The 15,829-nt window shown below is 35.7% G+C and overlaps 1 protein-coding gene and 1 pseudogene across 1 annotated transcript; both read right to left on the bottom strand.

Annotated features, from left to right (window-relative positions):
* Nucleotides 1-1,694: 1,694 nt before the first annotated feature.
* On the bottom strand, nucleotides 1,695-5,278 carry LOC137718570 (uncharacterized). The gene is made up of 3 exons (XM_068458120.1): nucleotides 5,199-5,278; nucleotides 3,756-4,294; nucleotides 1,695-2,280 (listed from the first exon to the last, which is right to left on the bottom strand). The coding sequence occupies exons 2-3, from the start codon at nucleotides 4,219-4,221 to the stop codon at nucleotides 2,231-2,233; spliced, it is 516 nt and encodes a 171-aa protein (XP_068314221.1). The 5' UTR covers nucleotides 4,222-4,294; nucleotides 5,199-5,278; the 3' UTR covers nucleotides 1,695-2,230.
* A 5,802-nt stretch (nucleotides 5,279-11,080) lies between these two features.
* LOC137717716 (kinesin-like protein KIN-4C) lies at nucleotides 11,081-15,501 on the bottom strand (annotated as a pseudogene).
* Between the last annotated feature and the right edge of the window lie 328 nt (nucleotides 15,502-15,829).

Here is a 15,829-nt window from a genome sequence, read left to right as displayed (position 1 = left end):
TTACATGGAGAAACCCATTAAACATAAAATCCAAACGCATCGAATGACAGAAAATAATTAATCAATCATGATCCCAAGATTAGTGAAGGAATTAATCAAAGATTAGGAGACCTGATCACACATAGCTCTAACAAATGGTGGCTTGGTCAGGACCAGACATTGGAGGAGATGATACTTCGCCTGAGTTATAGGTGTTGGAAAAGCTCAAAAAATGCAAGAGCCCTCTGTGAGGCTGTCCACGTGGCATTCCCTGAGTGTGCCAGGTTGGAAGTGTCCCCGGGAAAAAGAGTGAGAGCCCATGAATTAATATTTAGTTTTGGATACTTCTCTTGTTTTGTTGGAAAATACAAGCTGGAATCCGTGTCTTGTTCCCTTTTTTTGGTAATAACTTACCTATTTTTGGAAGAGTTCCATCTTCTTCTATGTTCAATGTTTATCAATTTTTAGTGACTGGTTAGTATATGATTATGTTCTGTGGAATGTTCTAGGACAAGTATTTCGCATTTTAATTACTAGTATAACATGTTTCTAGTTTCCCAAGTAATTTGTGAAAATTAATGACAATGAACGAGGTAATGTGACACCCATGTTCTGGACACACCTGGGCGCTAGTCAACGACCGGTTGGCTAACGTAGTGTGCACCCAACTAAGCTCTAAGTGATCTAGTGGTACTTTTCTTCACAATATTGGAAGAAATGCAAGGTTCTAAACTCCTCTCTCTCTCTCTCTCTCTGTTGATTAAAAATGATATAAAATTGGGCTTGTACATCTAAATTTTGTCCCCGGCATTTCTGCTACAAATTGTGACACACCCAGACCCGGAATGTCCATCCGGACACCCGAATCGCAATGTGCTGACCGACACCTGGAAAGTGACGAAGCCATAAAGTGTAGTGATGTGGAAAATGTCAATAAATTTAAACCTAAAAGTGACTAATTTAGAGTGCGCATGTGAGCAGAATTGAACCTATATCACACAAGTGATGTCAGAGTGTAGATAAATTGTAGTAAAAGATTAGTAAGGACATTTATAATAAAAGGAGAAGTCTCCTACATAACAACCTTTACCAACAATTTTCGTCGTCATGAAACCTTTACCACTAAAGAGGCGAAAAACAAGGGTGAGTGGGTCTGAAAATAAAGTTTTGTAAAACCTTCACAAATTGACCGAGCTTATCAAACCAGCCAAACCAAACTAATACAAGCAGTTCGATTCGGTTTTGACACAAAAGCATGACTTTAGTTTGGTTCAATGCAAATTAACCTATTTAAAACCTACATAAAACCAAATCGAAACGACTATTTTAGTATTGGTTACAACCATTTGCATTCATCCCCCAAATAATTACTATTTTAACACAAGAACAAAGGTGCCATATCCCACAAGCTTAAGTCATTACATCTTAGTTTATTCCACAGCTAAACTAAGTCATCGTAATTTCATTCTTTTACTTTTATCAACAGAATGGAGAATTCGAACTTGAAATTGTCTTCCCATATTGAAACAAAGCAGTACCGCTAAACCAAAACTTAGTTTTTCATATTGAGTATTGAACTTTGATACCAGTTGGTGTCAATTTGATACCCCTTCTTTTGGTTGAGATTACGTCACTCATCACTTAAAACATAGAACTTATCCAATACATTGGAAAGTGATCTTAGATCCTTCGAGGATTTGGAGGGAGGGAGGGAGAGAGAGCGAGCTATCACATTATTTACAATTTTTTTTCTTTTAATTATTCACAAATTGTTTACAACATGAATTATTTACACACTACACATATGTACAATAACGTTAGGAAGAAGCTCTTCTATTTCACATAATATTTACAATTTCTAAACTATTTACAAACAAATATTAGGGGTGAAGTATTAAGCCGCCTAGCTCTCATGCTTTCACATATTTACATCCAACAATCACAATTAAGGCAAATAATTCACATATCATCATCTCTTTTCCTTCACTTTTCTCAATTTTCTTCAGAGTTTCTCAAGCCAAAACTCTTTCTTTTTTTCTTTTTTTTTTTTGTTTTCGAGATTTTAGCTATACACATAGTCGTGCCGTACTTAATTTTGAACTGCAAGAAAGACGGCAGCAGCAGCCTCCTTCCCAGCCAATCCCAAGGCAAAGGCAGCAGGAACGCAAACCACCTTCCAGCAATACTGGGACTAGAATGCTCCATAATAAGTAATTACATCAACCTAGGCCGGTATCCATTTCATCCGGTATCAGCTGTTTCTCAGAGAAGAGAGCCACTCTTCCATATATTTCGTGCTCTCTGCACAACCAAGCAAAATGCAGAGAACAAGTCAGCACTGGATGTTCATTTTACTCATGAAAAGCATTTTTCTAGTGAGAATCAGATACATTTTTCTTTTGCATATGACTAGAACGCAATTGCATCTCAACAAGAAAGCTGAATAACAATTACCACAAACAATGGTCCAATCTATATATACCACCACTTCACGACACACACTATCGCAAACAAACATGAAATAGACAGACATGATAAGATAAACAAAGTATGTGATTCTGGTGGAATAACGAGGAAATAGCCACCAAACAAAGCCCGTAAGTTCCTGGTAAACACCACAAATAGGAGCAATGATAATACCAATAAATCCATCATGCCCCCCATTCTATCTACCAAGTACATTTGTCTCTGAGATGTGAAGATGCGAATGCAAGGAATAAGGACTTCTTAAACAAACTTATGATAAAAGCAAAGTATCGTCTTCATTAGCTTAGTGGATATGACAATCAATTGAACTTAACCTCCCTTCCCAACAACTCCAATCCCAATAACCCTCCATTGAAATATAGAGCTTCATTACTACTATAATAAGTGCCAAATGTTGAAATATATAAATTCAGCAGCTAAAAACATCTACCAAGCATATGCAAGGTGCCAAATCACACAAAACTGAATCTGGACAATCTCTTATATTAAAAATTCAAGAAATATTTCAGACCATGCATCCATTTCTTTTAAAGTCAGTTCCTGAGTGCTTACTTCCACTTTTATTACCATTGAAGTTTCACTTAATGTCGTAGTTTTAGTTGAACTGCAGCATCAATATAACGACCGGTAAAATTTAGTGAACATAAAATATGCATGAAAATCTGGACAAAATGACAGGACAGAAATAGAGGAAGCCAATATTCACCAAATTAAGCTAAATTTCAACCATTAACTTTTATCACATATAGACATAAGATCTAATTGTATGTGATATGTGTCTACCACCCGGCACTCAAGTTGTGCCAATATCTATTGATTATCAAGTCAAGAAAAACGCCATTTCCTAAAACTTGTATTTCTTCGGTGGATTCTACAATTACATAGAATATTCCTAAACTTAGCCAGTTCAAAAACTAACTTGTAAATGCTCTTTTATATCCCTTAAACAAAAAAGTTGCAACATTAACTCGACGTTGTTTATAACAAAAAATGTGATCCTCACTTAAAATTCATATATCCGATGCAATAACACTAACATTAAACCAGCCTATAGTCATTGGGAATCACTTCCTTTTTCCCCAAAATAACAACAGAAGCAAGAGCTCCATTTCTAATGAGGGCCTAAAATCAACAGGTATCAAACATTTAAAATTAATAAGGTTTTCAAAATTTTCATATCAACTATGATATGGTATTTCATCAAGCAGGATACATGAAAGCATTGCTAAAAAACGTTTGTTTTTGTTTGTAATAAGGGATAAATAGTCATGTAAGGCATAAGCTGTTACCATCTGAATAACCATCCGGGATGTTCCCAACAGTGCTCAAGAAATTGTTCATTGAATCCTTCACCATGTCATGAATAACATGGCCATAGCATGGAACCAGCACGGCAAAACTATCGTCTGCATCGTCATCACTAGGGAACCCAGGTCCAAGAGGCTCCAACCATCCAACCGACCAATCGGAGTCCTCAGATTCAGAACCAGAAACACATACACCCTCAGATGGCACAAGAACAACGTCAAATTCCCTATCAATTTTCCGTTCTTCCCGACTACGCCATTTGCGCCTCACCCTTCTCGACGATGATGAGGCCATATTTGACCCCTTCACCGAAGAAAACTTTAACGTATCAGTTTCCCGCATGCCCGATTCAGGGGAAGAATTCAAAGAGGACCCCTTTGGGACTATAGGCTCTTTTTGCTTTCCACTCCACAATGACCATGAAAGCTGGGTAAAAGCCACAGCCATTTCCACTCAAAGATCTCTTTCCAGTTGCGCAAAGTATCCCGGGCTTAACGAGTGGAAGTGGAAACGTTTCAACCTGTCCATGAAATGTTCATAACAACAGAATCAATCAATGTATCAATACAATCAATTCTATACAACAGAAAAGGAAATTGCTCACATTCATAACATATATTAAGAAAAAGCTGAAAAAGCTTAAACAGGAAATGGCATCAGCAAAGTATGATTCTTTTGGCTGAGTCAGTAAAAGTTTCCGATTTCTGAGAAAGTCAAATGTTCCCTCTAATGAATTTTCTCGGCAACCAAACAAAAGATAAGGTAAAACAACTGCTGTAAATTCAATGAATATAGACGCGCAATACCAACAAACCGAATCCGACCCAGAAAATCTTCCTTGTCAAAAAACCAACTTTCCCAAAGAAGAAAACACGATTTTGCCAAATTTAGCCACGAATGCAATTACGGAATGGACAGATTTTGGAAATTACAGAACCAGAAATAAAAACAGCTCAATCCCCTTTACAAGTTCAAACGCACAACTCAATCCCACAAACAAATCCTACAGAAATTCACGGAAAAAAAAAAACACACTATCAAATCGAAAACTTGACCAAAACCCATGTTCTAATTTTCGATTTCGTAAACGAAAAACCAGAGAACTGGGCAAAAAATCGACACAAAAGTTAGAGCATTTCGATCGGTCTTGCTTCCAGAAACAACTTCTCCGCAAGGAAAATTTATCTGAACCGTCCTAATCCAAGTAGCCCAGAAAATTGGGGAAATCAAATTAAAATGCTTGCCTTGTGGTTCAAAATTGGAATATCAAATGGAGATTCAAAGCCGGAAACAAAAGTATCAGAAATGTCTTTTTGTTCGAGACGAAAAGATGAAGGAACTTTCAATTTTTATATATAAATATATACACACACTTCGGAGCGTGAACTAGATTTAATTTTTCAGGGGTTCTGCAAGAAAGTAACCCTAATTTTTCAGCTGTGAGTCTTCTTCAGTCAGAACTGACAAAGGGGTCAAGGAGATTGGGCCTTCTTCTGCTTTCAAGACAAGGGCTATTATGTTGTGCAAGCTTACATTAAGGGAAGGATGATCATACACGCAAGTACCTCCGGAAATATTGCATTTTTTTCTCACGTTATTTATTACTGTTGAATTAAATTTTGAAATTGTGTTTATTCACTATAAAGATATTTAATTTAAATTCTTTCAACAGTGATAAATAAATTGACAAACAGCATCGTTATTTGTAGGTGATAAGCAAAAATTCTCCTTTTCAGGTTAATTTCTTTATTTTGGTGAAAAAAGCCAAGTCAGATTTGTGATGTTGGAAAATAAAAGAAATAATTGATGGTAGATTATTTTTTTTTTCTTATCCCATTTTAATATCACACGAGACAGCATCGTATTTTAGAAAATAAAAAATTTGTTACGACAAAAATAGTAAAATAAAACTTGCTTAGGATTGGATGATTATTATTTTTTTAATTATTACAAGCTTACTTAAGCTATACTAAAAAGAGGGTTTGAACTCAAAATGCAGTTCGTTGAAGTAAAAGTTGATATTCACCCATGACAATCTACTACTTCCAATTGAAAAACTGCTGAGTATGGACTTCCATGTCATTTTACTGGTTAGTCAATAACTCATAGAGGGGATCCATGCATTCGTACCCTTCTTCCGTCTAATGAGAGAAGGGCTTCTATGATTGATGGCACGAATGCACCATCAATGTTGCATTTTGTGATATGATATATTGTCATGTGTAAGTATATTATCACATGACATTTTATTAACAACGAAGGAGTTTACAATAATAGTATACTCTTTTTTTTTTCTTTTTTTCTTTTTTTTTGTTAAACTGTAGATTTTGTTATATTAAATGTTGAATTAGTCATCAAGAGGTTCGAATCCACACCGTGATACAAATGTTCAACTCTTGGTAAAGGGCCACTTGTTACAATAACAATATATTTGTTTCATGAAAATTGTAATGTGTAAACAATAGAATCAATTAAGTTTTAAGTAGAACCTCAACTTTTTTAATAAATAAAACATATTCCTAAGGGTGGAAAATTAGCTAGACCAATTCGAGCATTTTTGTTTGATATTATGAATTTGTTTGGAAGTACTTTTAAAATAGTTAAAAAGCGCTTTGGTGAAAGTTTTTTGGCTTCCTAAAAACTTTTTTTTCTTCAGGATTTACTTTTATTTTTACTAAAGATTGATTTCAAAATCACTATCATCAAAAACGTTTTCAGTCATTGTAAAAACACTTCCAAACGAGCTATAAAATATTAAGGTAATGTTAATTTATTATTTATGTTTGACATGAAATTCCCAAATGAGTGAACATATGTCATTACTCATCTCATAATCAACCGGTCATTTTTTATGATTGATATTCACCTGATTCACGTTTTGATGGATTCCTAGGACACGAGGTGTGTGGTTATTTGAGAGACGGCTGGTAAATTTTGGTGGCTTGGACTTTGGATTTGACCTGAATTTTAAAGGCCATTTGCCGTGTGCTTGTGTTTCAAGTAACCTTATAACCCACTTGTTGGGTAATTCCGCTCTTTTGTTTAAGGTTTTTGAGGCCTGCCGCCTACCCCAAGAGAAGAATTTACCAAACCAATAAATAAATAAATAAAAATAAAAAGAATAGAAATTGCCGTGTTATGGGAATTGATAAACGTGTTTCACGAATCTGTCATTTTTGATACATGCTATGTTAGGTGAGGAAGAATTGAACACAAAATCACAAGTGAAATAATAAACAATTTCCTTGCGTATTTATCTTTTAAAGACAGGTGATTTATCATCGTGAGAGAAATAGATGTATCTTATATAATATTAAATTTATATTCTTCTCACAAACGTTGAAACTTAGTCACCAAATTAGCTCATCGTACTACAATGTGTTAAATCCACGTCTCAATACCTAAGTTGATTGAAATGTATGAGATTAGAATGGGATCAAATTTGAATAAGTAAAACAAAGAATGTCATTTGATGAAGAATTAAAATATGCTAAAAGAATTTGGTATTTATAAACTTGTAGTAGTATTATTTGTTTCTTGGAGTGCAAGAAACTTTGGCAATTCCCATCCCTTTGAATGAGTACAGATAACGCGGCCACAATGTTATTTGCACTCCTCTCCCTCCCCTATTCTCATGAGTATATAGTGATGCTAATCTTTTGTTTATTGTTTAACCTTCGAGGTCCACACGACTTGTTAGACAACATTTAAAAAGCCGATTCCCCAGGAAAGAACTTTCGTTTTTTTTGTTATTATTACAGATATATATATATATATATATATATATATATATATTGTTTTAGATTTTTTATTACAGTTTGAAGTGCGAGAATAAGATTCGAATTTTGACCTCAAATGCGAGGCACAAACTATAAACCCTTATAATTTAGTTAGAAAAATTAAAAATATGATATGATTGAACACACTAAATTTTTTTTATTCTACACCCTGTATGCGAAATTACGATATCGCAAAATCATGTTTGATTCTAATTAGTACTAAGGTCTAATGTTACTCACATGAATCGCAAGTACATATTATATTTAAGTTGAGTTTGATATTTTATTATCGGTTGGGTTATTGTGTCGCCTTACCGTTAGAGTAGAATATCTCCCTCTCATATCAATGGTGATGACATATTATATTTGCGTTATTAGTCGGCTCATTGTGTGGCCCAACTCAATCCCTCGTACTCTTAGTAGAATATCTCATTTCCTTTAGTTTAAAATATCATCATATCAAATAAAAATATCACTTATATGATCTTACAAAGGATATTAGTTGATCTAACAAAGGATATTGGGTGACTAGTTTATCGACTTAAACAGTAAAATTAGGAATAAGTCTTCAATAGTTTGGACTCTGCCTTTATATCATTAGCTTGACAAGTAAACAAAATAGTGTTTTTTTAATTCAACTACGACGGTTCATTTCTCATACTACTAAGTAGGCTGGTCTATGAAGAAAATTTGATAAAAGTACCCTTCCAACCAAAACAGCAAAAGAGGGCCATCTAGTGCTGCTACCATACGATAATTGTATGGCCTGTGCATGCATGCGTACACAATTATATGTACCTTATAATAATTTCAATACTGGAGGAGTTATCCATTTCATTGGTTTTTAATAACAACGGACAAAAATTAAAATGTTAAACAGCCCATGATTTATATATAATATATTCCCGACAATATAGAACGTATATGGCTAAGATCTTTGATCTTTCATATGCTAACTTATCTCATGCATGTATATTCTATGTGTCCATACAAAAATTAGTGAGGGTATAATTTTGCTTTCGTCGTCCACTTCCAAAGAAGAAAGATAAGGATAAATGGATGAGTTTGTACTTTGGCCACAAAGCCTCGAAGGCCTAGAACCTTCTCTCTTCCAAAACAATCTGAAAGTACGTGTCACCAAGAACATAAGGAAAATGATCAATCCGTGGCTTAGGTTATGACGCGGGCCTCTTGTCAGATTCTTTGCATTCAATCATCCAATGATCCATTGAGATTGATGGTTTGTTGGTGCTCTTCTGCCTAATTAATTAATTAAATTAGCCAACACCAACGATGCATTTGGCATGCCGATGATTCTGTTCCATATATGCCATGACGATCGGAGTACATATTAAGGTTTAACGTTAGCACAATGGGCATTTCACACCATTGAGGTTTATAATCGATTCTAAATTGTTTCATAAGGTTTCAATTTTTTTTTTTTTTTTTTTGTTCGAATCAAGCTCTACAATGTTTCGACAATCTACTAATTTATACTTTTTTGTTTAAGTTATTTGTTATTAACTAACGGTGTGACGATGTGGGATTCATCCCTATATTGATCTTAGTGTGTTCTTTCTGAAATGATTAGTGGGTTTGGAGGGTAAACGTTCCTCATTTGTCACGTCAGTAATTAATAGTTGATTAGTTGATTAGACGATCAACTTATAACATAAAGTATAAATTTATTCAATTTTAAAATGTTTAGTAAGAGAAAAATAAAATCTCGTAATCCATTTTAAAATCGACCGAAGCTTGATAGTCCATTCTCGACAAATGTGATTACGTAACACGTTATATATTTTAACTTAATATTACGTGCATGCATTTCACGCATTTTCTTACCCACACTCGGACGACAGCCCCATCGCAGCAGAATTATATATGTGAATATTCTTTGCCCATGAAATTAATTCAATAGCTTAGCTTGGCTTTTGAAAGTCATTGATTGCAATTTGCCTTTCTTTGCATGCTTTACTTAATTTGCAGCAAATTAAAACTGCTTTTATTTTTTTTTTCTTCCTTCATTGGTATAGAAATATGACTCCTTAATTTAACAATTTACAATAAGTACAATATATATAAGGTTTTTTGTTCGAAATAAAAAAGAAAAAAATATATAGATAGCCATATAGGGCTTGACATAACCTATATATGGAAAGAATTCTAAAATAAATACAAATGTAAATTACATTCTTTTAGTTACAAAGAGAATTTCAGTTTAATTAATTCTACTCTAACATCCCACCACACCCTCGCAAACTTGACTAGCCTGATCGGACGAATTTGGAGCAGAGAACACCATTCCGTAGTTGATGAAGAGTCTTGGTAAGCAGGTCAGTGGACTGATCATTTGATATATAACAAACTAAATGATTACCAAGAGCCACGTTTTCACGAACTAAGTGATAATCAAGTTCAATATGACGTGAGCGAGCATGATGAACTGAATTAGAAGCGAGGTAAATGGCACTAAGATTGTCACAATGCAAAAAGACAAGAAAAGATAAGCGAACCCCAAGCTCGTGAAGTAGAAGCAAATCTAAGCGGTTGCGACACATGCATGAGAGAGAGTGCGGTATTCCGATTCAGGACTCAAATGAAATACAATCGGCTGTTTTTTAGAGCACCAAGAGATGAGATTAGAGCCAAGATAAACAAGGTAGCCAATAATGGAATGACGAGCATTTGGACAACCAGCCCAATTAGCACCAAAATATGTAGACAAAGTAGCGGAAGCAAGTTGAGGAATCAACGTAACACTAAAATCCAAAGTACCTTTGACATAACGGAAAATCCGTTTGGAGGCAATCTTATGAGCAGTGCAAGGTGAACTCTAGAAATGGGCAACAATATTGACTGCAAAGGAAATATCAGGGTGAGTGGTAGTGAAATACTAGAGGGAGCCAACTAACTCACGGTATGGAGTGGAAGAAGCCAAGACGGACCCATGAGAAGCGGTGAGAGAAATCCTGGTCGCCAAACGACCAGATCATACCCTCGAACAGCCAGCTTCTCACTCTCGAACACTGCCATCTTTTTTGGGTTATAAATGGGGAAAAAATGGTTGTGGCGCGAATAAGGAATGAGTGCTGCTGCCACTACAAATGAGAAGGAAAGAGCTGCCGACCCTAATCCAAATAGGAATAGCCGAATAGGGAAGCAATAGGAAAGCAAAATATTCCTACCGTCGTTACTTGTTTTTTGGGATGTGTTCGTGTAGATTGAAAGTAATTTTAATTTTACTCTATTAGTTGTTTGACACAAAAAAAAAATTCTGGATTAGTTGGTCATGGTAACTAGATTTCAATTCGAAACCGAAATGGCATTCAAAGCGAAAGAAGAAAAGACTGAATGGTATTTCATCCAAATCAAAGACATCTATATCGTAAATCCGACTTTCTATCAATTATATCTGAGAGTTAAACACGGTGATTCTCTCTCTCAACCAATGCCTCACTACAGTGGCTCTACTTCTCCATCACTGTCTCGCTACAGCGGTTCTCTTTCATGACGAAAATTTTATCTTAACCTTCTGCTTGCATTGCATCCTCTGCTCCTTTTTTTCCTTTAGTATTTACATTAACAAGTCGAATTGCTGGCTTTCGTCCCTTTTTATTTGGGGCGGGTTTTGCAGCGTCTGCATTCACCTATAGGGTTTAAAATTTTCAGTCAGAGAGCAAGGAAAAGCGTAATGAAATGCTGCTCCAAGGGGGGGGGAACCCCAGCAAGCAGTAGAGTATTTTTGAATGCCAAATGGCAATTAGGAGTCAGAGGTACCGTAAAAACACAATTCTGAAACGCAAGGGTAAGAAAATTATTAGAGAGGAGAACAATGTACTCACTATAAAACATTTTAGTTCTTTAAGAAAAATAAAGCGGGATTCAAAAAGGATAATGAAGCATACCAGTAGGTTCCCAATATCAGATAATGGTTTCTTTCTTGGCCCAAGATTGTCATTCGGCTCTGCAGCCTTCTGAACTAAAGCATTCTGAAGTAGCATTGCACCTTGATAAGCCAGTGAGCTATCCTTCTCCACTTCAGTTGTATCTGAACAGTTCAAAATGCCATCAACCGTCTCTGATTGTGACGACTCATTCAACTTAATTTGAACTGTCAATCCTCTATTGCTGCACTTAGAGGCAACACAGCCACATGATGCCCCACAGCTGCCACCCGTGGATCGACATCTGCATTTCATCGTCTTGCACAAGGAACTCTTACTGCATGAGCAGCACACTGTTGATGCAGTTTTAACTTTTACAACGTTCGAGTTTTCTGAGGCAGATGGGGTGATGTCCTCCACTAACTTGTAACTATTACTCCCAACAGAAATAGAATGTTGGTTCATAGTTCCCTGACCATCAGATATCATAATTGAAGGTGTGAGAATCAAGGAAATCACATTTTGTATTTCTAATCGGGGAATGTAGTTGTATTTGATTAAGAACCCTGCAACTCATTCATTCCCTCAAACCACTATATGATTCCAGCCCCAGGAAGAAGATGTATTGAAGCTCAAAAAAATTAAGACACGAAGCATGGATTCGCATTTAAGTGCACTAACCTGTGACTTATTCCCAACATCAAGTGCAGCCTTGTTCAACCTTAGTTGTCCAACCATACTACTTAGACTAACGAATTGTTCCTTCAGATCTTTTATACCTAAATCCTTCTCCAAGCAGTCATCCTCTTGCTCCTGGCATGTGCACCTTAAGATGGCAGGGGAAAAAGGGCAAGGTACAGAAGCAAAATACATGGGCATAGTTTACGACAACCTTGCAGGAACAAAGTTCAGAAGCAAAACTTCTCACCTCGACATTTCTTGCTGCTGCGCCTCAGCTTCATCCTTCAGGTTTGCAGCTTCCTCAGCCATCCTACAAATCCAAAATGAGAAAGATGACTTTCTAATCTGATTCTGTCTTGTATGTAATAACTGGGGTTTTGGAAATTTTATCCCACAAGAACTCTTAAGCAGAATCATTCAAAAAAATTCCAACATGTATGAGAACAAAACACAACAAATAGATAAGTCAGTCATGCATACCATATCATGTAACACAAGTACCCTTAAGAGGCTTGAAAAAAAAAAAAATTAACAAGGAAATGCACATTTTAGTTTTCAAAAACTTTCTTTGAGTGACATTATTGAACTACAAAATCAAAACTTGCAAACCTTAGTGTCAATGCAATATCTCATACTAGTTATTCTCAACTCTCAATTGAGAAAGTAAGTTTGCTCCCCTATATTAACTTGGGATTACTTTCATTGAAGATGTATCACGGATATATGTACATCTCATCCAATTTATTATAATTTCTGAACTTCTCATCTATTCATTTCTTTTTGCATAATGAAAATAGTATTGACCATTGATAAGGTATCAGTCATTCAAGAATGTAGGAGCACGCAGTAAGTTTTATTTTTCATTGCAGTGGAAAAATTCAATCATGTAGTACGCCAGATGGATTTACGATTGGTGTTTGACACTTGATTAGATGTAGCAGAGTCTAAAAGGATCCGCCAATCTAATCCACCTACACCTGATAAAAGAAAATTTGGATAAACAATTTCAGTGGAAAGATTTATTGCCCTATGCGCCTGGAATGAAATGCCAATCGATTTCTTTTAGTTAGATACCTGAAAACCATAGAAATTCATCTGCTAGTGGATGTAGAAGGATCCAGTAGGACCAGTAGCCAAAGCGGAAGTAGCTCTGCTAGCTAATGATTTTTTCCTAACTACTACAAATATTGTTAAATATTTTGCGCATAAGCTCCCTAAGCACAAAGTTTTAACTTGAAAGTATAAGTGATGAAAATCCTGTATGTATACATAAGTACATAGTTTCTAGCAGCAGTGTTGACAATGCATTGGTTTTTCTTCATATTTAAAAAGATCATAAAGTAATGGACGAATCATTGCAGTCTCTTAGACATAGAGGTTTCAAGAAATCTTTGGGACTCACTCTTCTATATGACGTTCATATTGAGCACATAGTTCGTGTAACTCTGCTGTTTCGTTAAACTCATATTCAATACCCTGCATCAATTATTTAAAATGTGTCAAAAGTACTTGTCTGATTGTGTTAGAATGAAGTCCTAAGATGCTATTAAAAAGACCCATTTCCAATTGCATCTTTGAAGATGAAATGAAGGGAATGTCATTTCCAGTTCAACTAGAAACACAATCAGAGTACATGTGATACAAGTATACTACAAATAAACTAATGAATCAGTTTACAAGTATACATGTATGAGCAAACGCACCAAAACACACACATGCATACATACACAGACAAACACACATTCAACAGTTCATCACTTCATTGTTTGGTTCTGAAATACCTGAATTGCTTCAATCTTCCCATTTTTAGCACCTACATGAGTTTAAGAAAAAATGAGGGAGTACATTTAGTTATTATACAAATTCAAAAGAAATTTAAGACAACTCTACAGGTTTCTGTTCTGACCACCTTTTTGGTGCAACAAAGCCTTGCGAGATTCTGACAGCTGCCTGAGCCGTTTAGTGGCCATGAAAGCTTCCATATTCTTTCGATGCAAAACCTGAAGCAGAAAGACAAACACTAAGAGAACTGATTCTCTACAAGTTGCAACTACTGGAAATAAAAGTTCCATCAAGTGGTTCATCCATAGCATCTTATTATAAAAGAAATACAAATTTACCTTCTTCAGTCTTTGATTGGAGTCCAATAGCTTATGCATCTCATGTTCATTCTTCCTACCCTCTTTTTTGAGCTGTTGATGCATAAAGATATCCAAAAAGATTTCATATACCTCGATATAATATAAGTTCCGCAAAAACTATTGAACACTTTTCCAGACATACTAAACAGACTAAGCTAGTAGCTGGTATATATAGTTCCATAAAGGTTATCGAAAATGTGCTACTTAATACATTAGGGAGACGCATATACCTGAAGAACTTCTTTTTCCAGGGAAGCCTTTTGCAATCTGAACTACACAGACTCAAGCTTCATCTTACATTGCACTTGAACCTAAACAGCACACAAGTTGTCAATGGTGAAAGAACAAAATTTAACAAAATTTCATACAGGAAAGCCTCATAACTAACAAAATGTCACCTTCTGAGCCTTCAACCTCTGAATCTCGAAATGTATCTGCTTTGTGGGCTCATCGCCCCTTCTTCTAAGAACCAAGAGTTGAGACTGAGCATCTAGCTTCTTCGTCAACACTGCAACCTGCACAAATGAATTGTAGATATAGAACACGCAAAACCATTTTTGAACACCTCGTCACAACTTCAAGCATAAAAATCCACCTGATCCTCAAGGAAAGTCAACTTTTGAATGTAATCCTCTCTCAGCTTTTGAGCACTGCTGTCACAAGAAGTGGATGAACCATTTGCTAGCTTGAATCTCAGCTCCTCAACCTCCTTCTGCCAATTGTTACCAAAAGCAAAATTTAAGAGCTTTTCGCACGTAAGTAACTCGCAAATCAGAACCTAAAAGAACAATTCAATTAGATTCAAATCAGCCAATCAGACTCAACTAAAGTTAACTTTCCTGATTTCACTCCGTTACCACATTTCTCGCCACCCAAATATAATTCGGACGCACAACTCCAGAGAAAACTCAATCAAATCAAGCATGAAATCAAGGGTAGCCAATTTTCTTTTCTTTTCTCCAGCAATTTCTCGGCAACCAAACAGACTCCCAAATTTAGGGAAAAAAAAATGAAACCGAAACAAAAGTAGAGTGAAAGAGCGACCTGATATGCTTTATTTTCAAGCTCCAATTGGTGAAATTTCTTCTCGTAATCATCGCCGGTGGATGCGTCGGCGGTTCGCTGTGCGCGGCGGTTGCCTTTCTTCATCGTCTGACTTCCAAATCGGCGAGTTCTCGAGTGGGTACGGATCGGACCCGAATTCTGCAGTGGAGTGAGTGAAGCGAAGCGTTAAAGTGCGCTGAAGAAGAAGAGGGAGGGAGGGAGGAGGACCCAACAATATACCCTGTAATTAAATAAAATAAAATAAAAGGAGGGAAATTTCTGATTCAATTTTGCCAGGTATGAGTTAAATGAACGTTGACTAACTCACCTACATTTAGGTTTTTTTTTTTTTTTTTTTAATATTCTAAAATTTTTATTACACACTTTAAATATTTTATTTAAAATAAAAATTACAATTGTGAAGTGTGCACTATAAAATTTTTAAAGTCTCAATAACAATCTCCTCTTCTAAAACTCAAAAATTTGAATTCAAACAAAAGAGGAAAAAAAAAATTGAATAAGG

The sequence above is a fragment of the Pyrus communis genome, chromosome 15 (assembly GCF_963583255.1).
Source record: "Pyrus communis chromosome 15, drPyrComm1.1, whole genome shotgun sequence".
NCBI lineage: Eukaryota > Viridiplantae > Streptophyta > Magnoliopsida > Rosales > Rosaceae > Pyrus > Pyrus communis.
This window is presented reverse-complemented; position numbering and strand designations above follow the sequence as displayed.